Source organism: Vanessa tameamea, chromosome 8 (assembly GCF_037043105.1).
Source record: "Vanessa tameamea isolate UH-Manoa-2023 chromosome 8, ilVanTame1 primary haplotype, whole genome shotgun sequence".
Lineage (NCBI taxonomy): Eukaryota > Metazoa > Arthropoda > Insecta > Lepidoptera > Nymphalidae > Vanessa > Vanessa tameamea.
This window is the reverse complement of record NC_087316.1, coordinates 10505169-10520770: the sequence shown is the minus strand read 5'-3', so window position 1 is coordinate 10520770 and position 15602 is coordinate 10505169. Positions and strand designations below refer to the sequence as shown.

The 15602-nt window shown below is 31.9% G+C and overlaps 1 protein-coding gene across 1 annotated transcript in view; it reads right to left on the bottom strand.

The window, feature by feature from the left end:
- Positions 1-2084: 2084 nt before the first annotated feature.
- LOC113399781 (uncharacterized) overlaps positions 2085-15602 on the bottom strand; it is a 126592-nt gene continuing 113074 nt past the window's right edge. Inside the window, exons 4-14 of the mRNA XM_026639015.2 lie at positions 10686-10977; positions 9769-10361; positions 8203-8555; positions 7463-7696; positions 6870-7058; positions 6368-6574; positions 5655-5868; positions 5064-5294; positions 4634-4821; positions 4040-4262; positions 2085-3399 (exon numbers count right to left, since the gene is read on the bottom strand). Coding sequence (XP_026494800.2) covers positions 3292-3399; positions 4040-4262; positions 4634-4821; positions 5064-5294; positions 5655-5868; positions 6368-6574; positions 6870-7058; positions 7463-7696; positions 8203-8555; positions 9769-10361; positions 10686-10977 — 2832 coding nt within the window. The 3' untranslated portion in view covers positions 2085-3291. The remainder of the gene's footprint in view (positions 3400-4039; positions 4263-4633; positions 4822-5063; positions 5295-5654; positions 5869-6367; positions 6575-6869; positions 7059-7462; positions 7697-8202; positions 8556-9768; positions 10362-10685; positions 10978-15602) is intronic.

The window sequence follows — 15602 nt, the reverse complement described above, 5'->3', positions numbered from 1 at the left end:
AAGCTATTCAATCGAGATTGACAGACAAGAAGGCTGAATGGAACACGTGACTCTACATATAAATTAAATAAAAGATATTTTAAGTTTTTATGGGATCATTTAAATTTATTATTAAGATTATTAATATCACATGATAGCAGCTGATTAGAAGGAATTTTATCAAAGTTAAAGTTTTAAGTCAAACATGACATAATGTATTCAAATGTAAGAACAAAAATTTGAAATAAAATATTGTTAAGGCCACAGACACATACGCGACCCGAGAAAAGAGCAAAACAAAAAAATTATAACTAAAAAATAAATGAAATTAAAAATTAGTTACGTTACGTATGATATTATATATTTGGGTAAAAATAAAACTCGTTTTCATGCAATAAATAATTTTTATTTTTAAAAACTTCTTATATCACCATTACTTTTGTCATTGAATGATTTGAAATTAGTATATCTGCTTAAATGGCTATTTCCCATCATTATTGTCTTCCAGGATAATACCTGATTTGAATTATTAATCACCTCCATTATCGGAAACTTACCTTCGTATTTTGTTATAAGGTTAATCGTCCACAGAACATACAACACTATTTTGCGCAGACAGTTCAAAATTATATTAATTAAAACCATTGGAAACTTAAAAAATATATGAAATCGTTGAAATTTACTATTTTAATGAATGGCAGCACTGGTTAATGTATATTGACATAATATCGTAAGATAAATTACGTTATCTGTAGACGTTAGATTGAAGTAAGCCGTATTATTCACTCATACAAAATATCATATTATACCTACTTGAATAAAGTATACTACTGGGTCGCACGCGAAACTTCGCGTTTATTCAACAGATTTTTATAAATTTCGAAACCTATGACAGGTTTTGTATTGATTTAATTTCATTGTAAACTGACGACGTCTGTTCGCACGTTTCACATTTACTTTTGGTATACAGCCATAGCTCCACTCTCTAAAATTAATTCTTTGTTAAATCGTAACAATTTAGTAAATTGCAATCAAGAATCCTCTTTAATTTTCTGCACATCTACGTCTGAAGCTCTTCAAAATAAGACTATACTATATATACCCAATCTTTTATGTGCAGCTATCGTCCCATAATCACTATGACAAAAATCGCCTTACACTATTAATATATAAGATTTTGATTTCATTTGGTTACACTTCATCCAATACGAGACGTTTTTTAAGAATAAATACGTTTCACAATGTTACAGGAATTTGAGCTGTCAATCTGACCTTAAAAATGAACTAGTTTTAACTTTTAATTTGTCTTTAGAGTTTGCTTAAAACGACTAGACAAGTGTGGAAAATAACTTTTAAGATTTACCAGTGAAACGTCAATTAAGAGTAAATATTTAACGCACGTCATGTCATGTTTCACAGCTTTCACTCTTTCACATATATAAGTATACTAATGAGAAAGAGACAACAGATATTTCGAAGCTCAATTGGCTAAGGTGTTAATAACCAAAGAGGTTTTACTTTTTTTTTTTAATAATGGACAAAATAATGAACAATAGTTATAGCTATATCCTGTGGACGCTCAACCAAATGGCGCAACATAAGGAAAAGAAGTCCGGAATCACCGTACAATATGGAAGACTATATAAACATTTCCTAACCCAGTTTCTAATAACTTACATTGTTAATTAACAAATCCTACAAATTAACACAATCTATTCATTCGTTAAAAACAACGAACATCGCCATATTTAACGAAAAAAATTGAATTTAACTTTAATCTTATAAAATACGCATCGTTATGGATAAAGAACACTTTAATTACAAATCTACACCTCGTATCTTTTAACAGTTTCTATATTTTTATCGAATTTAGAATCTATGTGGCTGCACCTATACTTGGACTCTTTAAAAAAAAACAAAAGAACATTCGGATCATCGTTAATTACGAAATTGAATTTTTATTTTATTTTTATATAGTCTATGCGTGAAATATGAACTAGATTTAAAATTGGAATGAGTTCCATTACACACAATGTCCACATATCCAAATTTTATTAAATTGAAAGAAATTTGGAATTATTGCGTTGTCCAAGAAAAATAGAAAGTTTCTTTTTTTAACAAAGGGAACAAGTATAAATGCAGCTTATGAGATAATTAGTAAACTTCCATCTAATTTTCATTCAATTTAATCAATAATATCTTATCGTAATACGACGAGGTGTTCTCAATAGGATCTTGATTCTACGATTTCACTAATAGTTAACTCGACGTTATAGAATTCAATAATTTCCTTGGGAAATATTTTTTTATATCACTTCAATAAATTACTAAGATATGAATAGTTTAAGTTTTATTTACAACACATTTAAATCTTTTAGGATATTTCGTATTTTGTGTTTTTTTTTTTAATTGCTTTTAATAAATCATTTTAAAATGTAAACTAATTTGAATTATTTATAAATATTTTGTTTTTCAAATTCGTGGCCATTGCCGTCAATAGACGATAAATTTCTTTTTTTTTATTGTAAAATAATTATTTGTATAATCATCATTAATTTGACTAAAGAATATTTCAATATTTTGGTTATATTGAATAAGAACATTTTTTTTATAAAATGGCAGTTTAATATCACGTATACGAAAGGTCAACAATCAGAACACAATTGAACGCGACTCCGATTTACCTTAACACAATGTAAACAAATTTATTGCCACAACGATATTTCGTAAAGCCTATTAATTATTACTAATAATGATTTCTTAAGAAATTCTACTTTATCTATTTACATATTTTTTAAAATCACAATCGAGTAATCGTCGGAAATAAAAGTTGTGCCATAAGCCGATCGGTCATAGGTTGTTTGTGCGTTACTACGTAATCATACGAAATCATTCAAACTCATACACTGTCGATAAATCTCATTAAAAATGTAGAACAGGTCAAAAATAAATTAGACGGTTCATAAAGTGGACTCATAGACCGATCAACTGTTTTTGGTCCAAAATCTTCAAATATATAGTCAATTCAAATACAACATATTAATCTAATCACTGAGTAAATATAATTGGGATTTAATATCATTTTCATTAATCGCTTACTTTTATTTTAACTGAATTCCAACATACTTCGTTTAACATCAATCGAACGCTAGATACGTACGCGATATATTTGCTTGTAACAAACACTCTGTCTGAACCTAGTTAGGAGATGAGCAACAACGTACATGCAGTACCCATAGACTCTGTGCTGGAAGACAGTCACACAGTGGTGACTCTGTCGACTTCCACGTATCGCACAGAGTCCTCGCTTGGTCAGCAAATCACTTCTTTTTCATCGAAAATCGCTGTGTCTGATGAAAGGCTTTTTAGCCGCTGCTGAAGCGCTGAACGGCGTCTGCGACATGAACGCGCTACAGCTATCTGTAATTTCGTAAATCGACATTAGTCATAAGCAGAAATTAAAATTTTAGTCATAACTTGATTGACAAAAATGCATTCCAATACTGCAATCTTGTTATACAAGGTAAATAATATCAGGCGCCATGATATATTGTTGTAAATGAGGTTTGATAAAGAAGGATTCATAAATCATAAAAATAATGTGGCGATACTACAAACTATGGCAACACAAAAAAGGTAAGGCGTACAAATTCATGATATGTTCTTTGTGGTGAGTAATTCTAATAGATTTGGCACTATTAAAAATCGGAAATGTTGTCAGCAAGGGCTTACGCTGACGCCCCATGGGAAAATATTCTTCATATTATAAAGCCATTGTCATTAACTGTTTTTTTTTCTACAACATATGATGTTCGGTTCTAATCAGGTATTTATTACAATTTATCTATATTATTTAGTATATACTTTCTCTGCTAGTAATAAAATTTCTAAAACATATAAGAGTTTTGGACGAGTTTAATATGCGCTTCAACTTGTGATACTTACAAATCCACTAGTACAAAATAACATAATCCTAAATGAGGACTTTCTGTCAAATTCAAGAAGTTATATAAGATTCATAAATTTAAATGGGTTAAGCTATATTTAAGGCAAATCTTACCACAGCAAAGGCAGCTAGTATAGTGAAGGCAAGTAATGCCGCAGCATAATGTGCCGGCACTCGCAGTAGCGCAGAACATTGCGACAGGCGCTCATCTTCTCCCTGAGGACACTGCGGTATGCCGTCGCACCACAGCGACGGTTCTATACATGCGTCTAAGGACGCACAACGATAAGGACATTCGCCAGATAAAGCGTAAACGCCGCCACGTTCACTTGAATGTCTGGAAAATAAATATATAAATTATACATTTTAAAATTAATCATTACCTTGATTTTCATCCTGAAATTTAATTGATTGTAAATAATATTTGAAGGTCTGATGTGAAATTTAATTATAAAAATATATATTTTTTTTTTAAATTAATATGACTTTTAATTTTAAGCTTATTCTATTATCAATCAGCAACAACAATTAAGAATATAATAGACGCTCGTAGGAGAGAATATCAGGTTGGCAGAGCATTGAAAGATTTCATTTCCTTCTTATCAGTGCCCAGTTTGAGACAAGTGACAGCTTACTAACTACTCTTATATAATGTACTCTCGGTCCTAGTACCACGAACAGGCGAGCAAATAACAAAAATATATATACCTTCTAGAAAGTTCCAGCCATGTAATATAATATGACCCACTTTCTACAGCTATCAGTTCAACGGAAAGTGATCTTGGCCAGTCTAGATCGAAGCGGTCTGGAGAAGGCGGTGGAGCGAGCACATGCCGAGCAAGGGAATCGATCTCTTTCGACCAACCTTCTGAGAATACTTCCACGACTTGTTCTTCCTGAATTTTTTTTTTGATATATTACAAAAACGATGATAGTGAACATCTTTGTTTCCAACCAAAACATCAATGTCAATGTTTCTGACTTTTGTTTGCAAAAAAATGTAGTGATCAAAAAATTATTTTGGTTATGATTAAAAAAAAAACTACATAAATTATTTTATTTATTGTTTAAGATTGGGTATATCGCTATATTTGTATTTCAGAAATCTACGAGTATAAAATATAATTTGTTTTGTTACCTGTTCGTCTGGCGGTTTAGGACATATAAAAATTGGAGTGAGTCCTCCAGCGTACACAGCTATACGATTTTGTGTTCGACACATGTGGCCCAGATCTGGTGCTACTGTGATATTATTCAGAAGTGTGAAATTGTCTAGTTCGGGTTCTTTTATTATACTTCCTTGGATTTGAATGTAAAGATACCGACCTGGTGCAGGATCTATTAACCATGGACGATTTTCACATCGTTCCTGAAATTGAAGAAAAAGTAAAATATGTTATATCTGGCTTTAAATTCAAATAATATTGTTTTTAAAGCATGAACTTCATCCAAAACTAAAAAAGAATATTATGTATATGTCTGGATACTGTTTATATAATATTATACGCAAAAAATTCTAATTAAAATCGGTTGTGTTGTTTTTGTTAAATTTGCACACATTTAAAGATACTGCAATATAAGTGAACTTAAAAAACAACTCCTCAAATGGACAAGTGGCCTGTCCGCAGCAATAATTTTCACGTTATGACGAATAAGCCTACTAAAATTGATTAGGTCTAAGAATTGATGGAAATTACGAAGAGAAAATAAAAACCGGAACTATACTTACTGAATCAGGTACAGGTGCATGTGCCGTAAGTCTCATTTCACCACTGGCACCGTAAACCCTGTGAGTACTGTCACAAACACTGTCCAATCGAATAAACTCGACGGATGCTTCGAAACCAAATGATCGGAAATCATCAACAGCTGACATGTTTACCACGTCAAATTTGAGCTCAGCGACCATTGATGTAGATGTGAATTCGTAATCGTTGACATCGCTAGAAAGTCATGTACTAATATTTATATATTGATAAACGATTTCGTTTCGTTCGTTTCAAATAACGAACATTTTGTTTTGAGATCTATGTAAAAAAAATCATATTTTGAGTAATTGTTTTTCTAACTAAAAATATTACGGCTATTATATAAGTGAGCCGAGATGGCCTTGTGGTTAGAACGCGTGCATCTTAACCGATGATTTCGGGTTCAAACCCAAGCAGGCACCACTGAGTTTTCATGTGCTTAATTTGTGTTTATAATTCATCTCGTGTTCGGTGGTGAAGGAAAAAATCGTGAGGAAACCTGCATGTGTCTAATTTCAACGAAATTCTGCCACATGTGTATTCCACCAACCCGCATTGGAGCAGCGTGGTGGAATATGCTCCATACCTTCTCCTCAACGGGAGAGGAGGCCTTAGCCCAGCAGTGGGAAATTTACAGGCTGATTATGTTATGTATATAAAACTATTATTATGAAAAATAATTTAACAAAGTAACCTGCACAGACAATCTCTAGGTACACCCGGTCCATTATCCCTCCAAGGTCTTTCGAATATCCTTACAGCAGCTGTAGGTGTGCCACCACATCGAAACCATGGTGAATGTGCGGAGTGGACGGATCTGCAAAGCCTACCTCCATTACGAACACCCCAAACACGAAGTCGTACTACTTCGCCTGGATTTGCTTCAAAACGATATGTGCAGCTGAAAGTTTAAAATAATTAAATTATATATTTGTAATATGTGTCTTCCATGTAATACGAACTCTCGTCCGTAATTATTAAATATTATTAATTAATAATCGAAATTATTCGATTGATATTTATTTTCATGTAAAATAGATAATATTTTGTATAATTTTTTCTTTGAAATAAAATTAATATAGTTCAATTACACTAGTACATATATATAAATTCATTGCATTTGACTCTGTTGTCATGGTCGAAATTTAATAAAACAGAATTTAAATTCTGGTAATAAAGGTGTATTAAAATGTTACCTTATGTTTCTTGCGCCGCCTCTTCCGTATAAAAATACGTCTCTTGGAGATGAAAATGTGATTGGAGGATCCGGTGGAGCTTCAGGAAACGATCTAGATACGAAGCGACGTGAACATGGTCCTCGGCCCCATGGTTCTCCGTCTTGGTGAAGATCAACAAACTCATACAGAGCTTTAAAAAAAACTGGTCTGAAATAAAAACGGCAGTGAAGGTTTAAATAATAATATTTAATTTGTTTGATTATTTATCTTTCGCGTACTTATTATGAATATACAATGTGAGGAAAAGTGCTGACTGGAATCCCTTTTGTACAAAATGTATATTTCACATGGTAAAATTCTTTTATGAATCTATCTCAGGCTGTGTTTTCTGAATTTTATTAAATTTTTTGATATATTTTTTAGGGTGGCAGATTTTATCTTTAAATATCATGAAACAGTTATCAGCAGTAACAACTATGTATAAAAATATAAAACTATACAATACTTTCTATAAATGGTTGTACAATATTTGCTATCATGTTTAAATTTTTCTCCAAAATTCATATTTAGATGAGAAACATAATCTAGCTATAGTCAGCAAAGCTACTTACTTGAGTGCAGTTCCTTGAGTCAACTTCAATTCCAAAGTCAAGGAGTCTCCTTTAGACAAAAAGCTTTCTGTTCGAGCACATGCTCTAGATCTTCGTAATAACGCATGTTCACATGTCCGCGGTGCTCGCTCTCGACAAAATCTTGCAACCAATGTTGCATTTGTAGGAGGTCGTCCAACTATCACTGATTGCGGAGAAGTTGCTCTTGACATTTGCACCGATCTTTCTTTGTCACTGGAATTAATAAAAATATATTTATTAAAAGCTTATAAATTAAAAACAATACCATACACAATTAAATCCACAAGAGATATAACTTCTTAGTTCCCAAGGCTGATGGTGCATTCGCGATCTAAGAAAGTGCTAATATTTCTTACAATGCCAATATCTATGGGCGGTGATGACCACTTGCCATCAGGTGGCCTATTTGCGCATCCGGATACTTATATCATAAAAAACAAAAAACATCTCATGCTCAGCGAAAACGGGAAATTTCCATGTGAAAAAACTGTGTCTTATGACAGTCTGCTACAAACGTGTTCAATAACATGTCTTCTAAAAGATTAAGAAAGAAAAATACTAAAACTTGAATACCAATTAGTACCAATCTTGTTATAGCATCATACATGATATAATAAAAAAAAGCCAAATAATAAAATAATTTAAGGAAATCCTAATTTTTATATTTGATTGTATGTGTATATTATACTAAAGTAAAGTTCCGTTATTGAAATGCTTACCAAAATATATCACTACAGCCGGGCGATATTCTCATCGGACCATCCCATATATTCAAATGGCTTCCACAATACTCATCCTCGGGCAAATTCGGATTGATAGCATTGGTCACGTAAAATTTTAATACTGAGAACCACACCCTAAATCGGGGTGCCGAAAATTGCCTTCTGTAAATAATGTTTCTTCCCGAAGGTCCTGATGTGTCGATTCCCTGCATGTGGTATAGACATGTTGTGTTCGGTGGAAGTGAATGCTGAGGATGCTCTAATACTCCCCTCCCTGTACCTCTTATCCAAAATTCACAAGCTCTTTTATTCTTCGCATAAGTAGGAGATTGCTGATCAACAAATCGAACCTGTAATAGCATTATATAATTTAAATATTAAATAACTTTTTGTTAGTTTTTACCGAAATGTGTTGTTGTTTCAGGTAATCACCAAGTAGCAAGTTTGTGTCGGTATAAAAAAATTGGGGTCACGACCTAATTTGATAAGTTAAAACAATGGGTGCGTCTGCAGAATTTCTCCTCGCTCCATTATTATGAGCGACCGTGCGAGCCTGCTTACTAATTACACTTTGGCTGGGCCCCATACAATGTCCACGAACTTTGATTTATTATTGTGTACTAATATCAAAGTACTAAAACAATAAAACTTTGATGATAAATAATATTCATCGTCATCGTTATTTAAAATGTAAAAAGTATAGTAGTTGTATTCCTAAGCAAACTATTAAATGGAAATGAAATAAATAGTTTTATTAATGTTATATAATAGTTAATATATCGTGATATAAAATTTTATTTTTAAATACATTTTTAAACAATGGCTAATGAATGGCTAATGAATATCACCAAAAGCTTTTCGAATAAACGTCGTTTGAGATCACGTTTAAACTCAGTTACATTAAAACTTCCGTCAAGGATAGTAAAGCCATGATGAATATAATAAAAACAATTATTATGTGCTCTAAGTAAAATCGCAAGGGCTCATACGATTATATTAATTTACCTTGATTTTTTATGGTATATGTATTGTTTACGAATTTTTTCTCCTTTATTTTTCGACATAATATATTCATGAATTCCGTTGAAAAATTATTAAATAAATTGTGGCTAGTCTATACATATAATAAATAAGTAGTAAGTTTGATGCAACCTATATTTATACAATGTTACTCGTAAAAATGTGGTACTCGAGTTTGAGCCAAAATGATGAAAAAATGTAATCACATTTAAGGCTTACGTAACTTACAGCAATAAAAGCCTCAGGGAAAACCTCAATCGTTGTTGGCTTAACGACTTTAAGGCCGACTTGCACGTACCAATGTCGATCTAGTCGTACTAATGATAATAGATTGTCTCAGAGGCCACAATTGGTTGGTCCAATATCCGTTAGCAAATGAATACCCACTTTTACTAAAGTAAATTTCTAAGACGACAACCAATATTGGTTTTTCCTTCTTTTATGTTATTTTTTCTCTATGTTATGTAAACACAAAATGTTGTAGCTAAGACTCATTTAAATAAACAAGAATTAACGTAAATTTAAAATATATTAATATCTAACCTCAACTTCAAGCTGAAATCCGTGTAGTGATTGTGACGTAGCGGGTTGCAAGAATGTCCCAAAAGGTGATGTTGTGAATTCAACAAGTAATTCTGGCCCGCTTGATATTGCCTCTGGAACTGACACGCCTCCACCACAAAACCTCAAAATAACCGGATCCCTTGTTGTATATCCATCGTAAACAGTAACGTAATCCTGTACTTCATCGCATTGATGCCAAAATTTCAGTTCTCGCCCATTGTTTTCTCTATCATTTTGCGAAGCCGCATAAAGTGCCTTTTGACTTCTGATGGAAATCAACTGCCCATTTGGTTGCTTTACGACGATCAACGCGTGTTTTCCTTGAGGTACTTCGTGCTGACGTACCGCATAATAGCAAGTTAGATTTCTTGGGTAGACTCCGGGAAAGTTAGGTGATTGTAATCTACAATTTTTACGATCGCAGTCGCTGAATATCCGAGAGCAATAAGTCCCTGAGATCAAATCCCCAAGGTAATACTCGGGAGTTTTTGTCGTCCTTGCTACGTTCGTATCTTCTCCTCGTGATATGTTTACGGGATATATCATTGGCCTAAGTTTGAAGAAGGGCCTTTCTGAAAGATGAAATAGTAAATGTGGAATTGATGTTAGTTTTATGGCATAGTCAAAAGTATTTGAAACTAATAAATAATTCGATACATTTTATTTGATATAAAAGAAATAATATATTGCATTAAGTAATATAACGTATTGGAGGTTTTTTTTAGTTACTTGTAAAATGTTTTTAAATAGACCCGTTTTCGTTGGCTTTGGTGTATATTATAATTGTTTTATTGAGTGTAGCACTTTCACACTAGCAGGTAACATCATAATCGAAATTTCAGGATTACAATTTAAATTGTCTAAAAGTTAAAAATCAAATTTGATGAAACAGGTACCTGATGGTGGCGATCCTCCATATCTGACTGTGGCATATTCTTTTCTCAAAACTTTATATGCCATTCGAAAATCAAAATTGTAATTATTTTGTTCTTTTGATAAATGTAATAAGCGTATTATAAGCGTAATTGATTTCGTCTCGCTGTAATATATCGAGGGACCCCAGGAGGTCCCGCACCACGAGCCTCCAACTTGCGGTCGGCTAGCTTCTTGTATTTGCATGTAACCATCTGGACATCCATCGTCAGTGAAAGAGGTGAATCGGCCAAGAGTGAAACTATCGAACAAAATCTGTGGACAAATAATTCATATCAAAGTTTAAGACAAATTTTATCAGTAAATTCGTTAATGGTGTTAGTTCCCGAGGTTGGTAGCACATTATTAGCGATGTAACGAATTGTTTAAATAATATTTCTTAGAGCACCAATGTCTATGTGACGGTTACCACATCAAATGGCTCATTTGCCAGTTCACCTGCCTATTCCAAATATAAAATATTTATCATATATAAACTTGCGAATCGTCATATTCCAAGATTTAATAGATTGTAAAGCTACCACTTATACATACTCTCCCGAGAAGCAAAAAGCAAAAATGTATATGGTTTTGATATTTTATGTGTATATACTATATTGAAATCAATAAACAGTAACTCCACGTTTTTGACTGTTTTCTTGTATTGAGGAATAAGATCAAAAGATGTATGTAAAGATTAAAATACCTGCAGATTTTCAATATAGAATCGAATTTCTTGCCCCAGGGTGTATTGACTTTTCGGAGTCAACAACTGGGTAATATATCGATATCGACTGACTTATCATTGGGTAAATATGATCTTTTTATATATTTTTTTATTTAAAAATAAGTAACTAATAATATAAGAGATATCTAAATGTACATAAGGCGATAAATAAAGGAACTCGCTTTGTAGTTATAGGTTATTAAAACATTAATCATATATTATATCGGATCAGATTTATCGGCAGGTTTAAAATAAGAAACTAAAATTTTTCATTTATATGTGTAATGGCATAATAATATATTTTCCTCGTCAATTGGAGATTCAAAAAAGATATTATTGTCATTTTAAGTCCGACCCTGATGCTGATCGCTATCAATTCCAATCTGTCCATCTATAAACAGTTACATCAGAATATAATTTATTTCGTCTTCATTTTTAAAATTGAAAACTATAAAACTGTATGAAATATTAACGAAATAACATCTATCTGAAACTTCGGAAGACCTGAGGTAATAACTAAGAATTTGTATTCAGTTGCGCGAGTCGATATTCCATTTTATGGCCGGTGTCGCGGCGAAAAAGAAAACAAGAAAACTAAATTAGAAATTCAAGAACTTTACATACAAATAACATACTCTGTTTACAAATATTGTATCGCTATAGCCCGACTGTATAACAATTTGTAAGCTTAAACGTAGGCTTTGAAGTTTTCCTACATGTTATTCGTAATTTAAAATTGTATTCAAAATGGTATAGTAAGGGAACAGATTTAATCCCACTAAAATATATCAAGAGAATCCAGGAGATATAGCGAGATTTTGTGATGTGGTTGGCTAGATTCTTGTATATGCGAATAACTGTCCAGATAATGATTGTTGATGAAAGAATGAAGTCAATCGTAAAACTATCATAAAATTTACTAGCTTAAACGTAGTTTTTAAGTATGTGAAATCTAATTAAACTAATCTCTGGATAAAAAACTCACACTCCTGGTTAGGTTTAGACAAAAAAAAAAACAAGTAAATTCCGAATTCGAATTTGTCCTTTGCGCTTCTTTCATACGTGATAATAAAACATAACATACTTTAGAACCCTTGGTGGTAAGTCTTTCTCTAAGCCCGTCTGGGTAGATACCACCCACTCATCAGATATTCAACCGCCAAACAGCGGTACTCAGATCCAGACTCCAATTAGAATAAATAAACAATATTATAAGAAGTTCGTAAACTAGAGAAGTTATCATTTTTTAAGAAAAATTTCCAGATCGTTCATAAGGTAGCAATCTCGTTTTGTTAGTAAATCAAAAATATATCTATACGTATATTGAATCAAAATTATATCTATACCTATAGATTTATTTTTGATTACGGCACATATTTCCATCCCCACCTCAGCCAATGTTTGAGATAATAACCCCTGAGGCTTGAATACCGTAAAAGAGAAACGCTGCTATGAATAACTGATCACTGCTTGCATTATAGTGTCGGAACTGCAGACTAAATGTGATCTCTGATTTTGATTTTAGATAGAGTAATGAATGTTCATTTTATGCATAATATGTAGCATGTGAATACTGGAATTAATTATTTCAATATTAGAAATGAAATTTGGACAGAGTAAGAGCGAGGCCTGGGAATGTAAACATTTTAAAACACCGGATTGCTACCGATAATTTATTGATCGATAAATCCAACAGCGTTTTATTAGACTGATCTAAACCTATTAGAACCACAGACCTATAAATAGCTAGAAACATAAAGGAACATGAGCACATTATTTAGGAGTACCATAGAATTAAAATAATATGAGTCAGTCAATGAAGAATCAGTCGTACCATAAACAAAAATTAACTAAAGTTTAGATACATTTCGTATCGTATGTGTCACTCAAATAAGTAATTCACTTGAGTTAATTAAACGAGACACAATATTATTTTAAACAATTGTGACTTCACAGTATTTGGTTGCAAATTGAAACGCCAAGTCTTATTCAGGTACATATAAATTTTATCAAAGACTCGCTGGAAATTGTATTTTCCGCGCGAGCGGAGCGAATATGACAGAATACGTCTCACACAATTTTAGTCCCTTAACGCGTTCTTTATTCGAATGAAGGTCTTATGGAATTATTTACATTTAAATATAATTTTTTTTTTGGCTTAATATCTTAAACAGAAATGTTAATGTACATACGTTTAAATTGTTAATAAAGTGTGCGTGAGACACAGTTGTAACAGTGTTGGTCTGAAATAATAAAAAATATTTAATAAAATATATTCGGTATTACTTTGACAAGCTTTTAAAATAAATGCTTCTTTCAATTATTCAAAATAAAGAGATATTTTTGATACTATTGTAAAAAAATTGGAAATTTTTAAATACAAAATGAAAATATTCCAGTAAGCTCTTATAAACACTTTTGAAGCGCCATGTTACAGGATTAAATTAAATATAAGGCTACCACTGGCTTGCAACGTGAATTCTACTGAGAATAACCTAAATGAAATTCAGTACTTATTTCAACCAAATGAAAAATGTGTAATTGGAATACAATAAAAATATTATTAACATTAAAATCAACCAATAATAACTCCATTTTTTGTTACTCTATTGATCGGTATAATCTTTTATGGAGGATGAAATGTCTTTCAAATAAGCTTCGCTTAGCGAATTCACGTGTTATATTTCTATTTATATGACACTAGGTTCCGCCAGCCGCTTTGTCCGCGTGTGTTGTTTGAACAGGGCTTAGCTCAGGTGATTCAGTGGTTCTTGATAATCGACTGGTGGGTTAAGATAATGTGTAAAAAACAAATACATAAATAAAGACACTTTCACATTTATTATATTACTCAGGGTGAGGTGTTGATCGTTACTTTGAATTTGTGAAAGACCTTTCCGTAGTAGTGAAACAATCACGAACTACTACTGTAAATGGTTTGAAAATACATCTCAGTGACAATTTAGGCAAATATTTATTACTATGTATAATTTTATGATAAAAACTTATAACATTTAATACAGTATATAAAACACTCAGTGTTTCCTCAAAGACCAAATTACATTGGTTCGTAAAATTTTAGTACAAAATTCTCTTTAAGGGAATTTCATGTTGATCGTTGAGTCCAGATTCTCATTAGGTTCCAAATTGCATGGACGTGTAGCTTGTTATTTTTCGATGAATTGACTCAATTAAGTTACAGCGTAACTACCAATATTGAGGGAACAATCTTGGACCTTTTGGAAAATACACTCTGATAGAAAAATATTTCTCGAGTATGAGGAAAACTTTTGACATTCTTCTACTGTATTACAAAGACCTTAAGGATGAAATTGGTTTGAAAAAATGCGTAATTATCACATTGATGTATCTTGTGCGTACGAATGTGTTTAATGTATATATTTGTATAAACGGTGGTTTTGCCTATACTAATATTATAAAGAGTTAATATTTGCTTGTTTGTATGTACGGGGTAAGTATAGTTAACTAGTATACTATAATATATTCTTTAACTAGTATAGCTACACTATTTCTGGGTGTTATGGCGTATAATTTATGTCATATCATTTACTTTATTAATGAATTTCGTTCGAAGGCGGACCGGGTCGTTAGTGTAAAATATTTTCTTTGTTGATCTACAAGCATTCTTTACTGCATTTCCTGAGGTTGACTGGTAGATAATGCTTATAGTAATTGTACTAATAGTATTTTTTTCTTTTGTTACAAAGTATTACCTTCTATTCCATATTATTCAACCAGTTTACTTATCAGCATTAGAAATAGTACTTGCAACATTTCTTATCATTGTTTTTTTTATTATTATATTTGAAATTACGAAATTGAATGATGATTCAGATTCTTTTTGCTATTGTATGTAAAAATGAAATAATAGTAGATGGTATTCAATTTTAAATTTTATTGCATAATTCAGTTTGTAAATGCACATTTTTATAAGAAAAAAAGAAAGTAGGTAATATCCTCTAAATGTCTCGCTGCTGGGCGAAAGCAACCTCTTTTGAGGAGAAGGATTACTTTACTGCACTGATCCAGTGCGGGCTAGTGCATACACATCTTATGAATGGAAATCTAATAAAATATTTGACGTCTCAAAATATTTCAACATCCCATCTAAAAATAACATTTAACGCATAAAATAATGAAAGAGCCTGTAAAT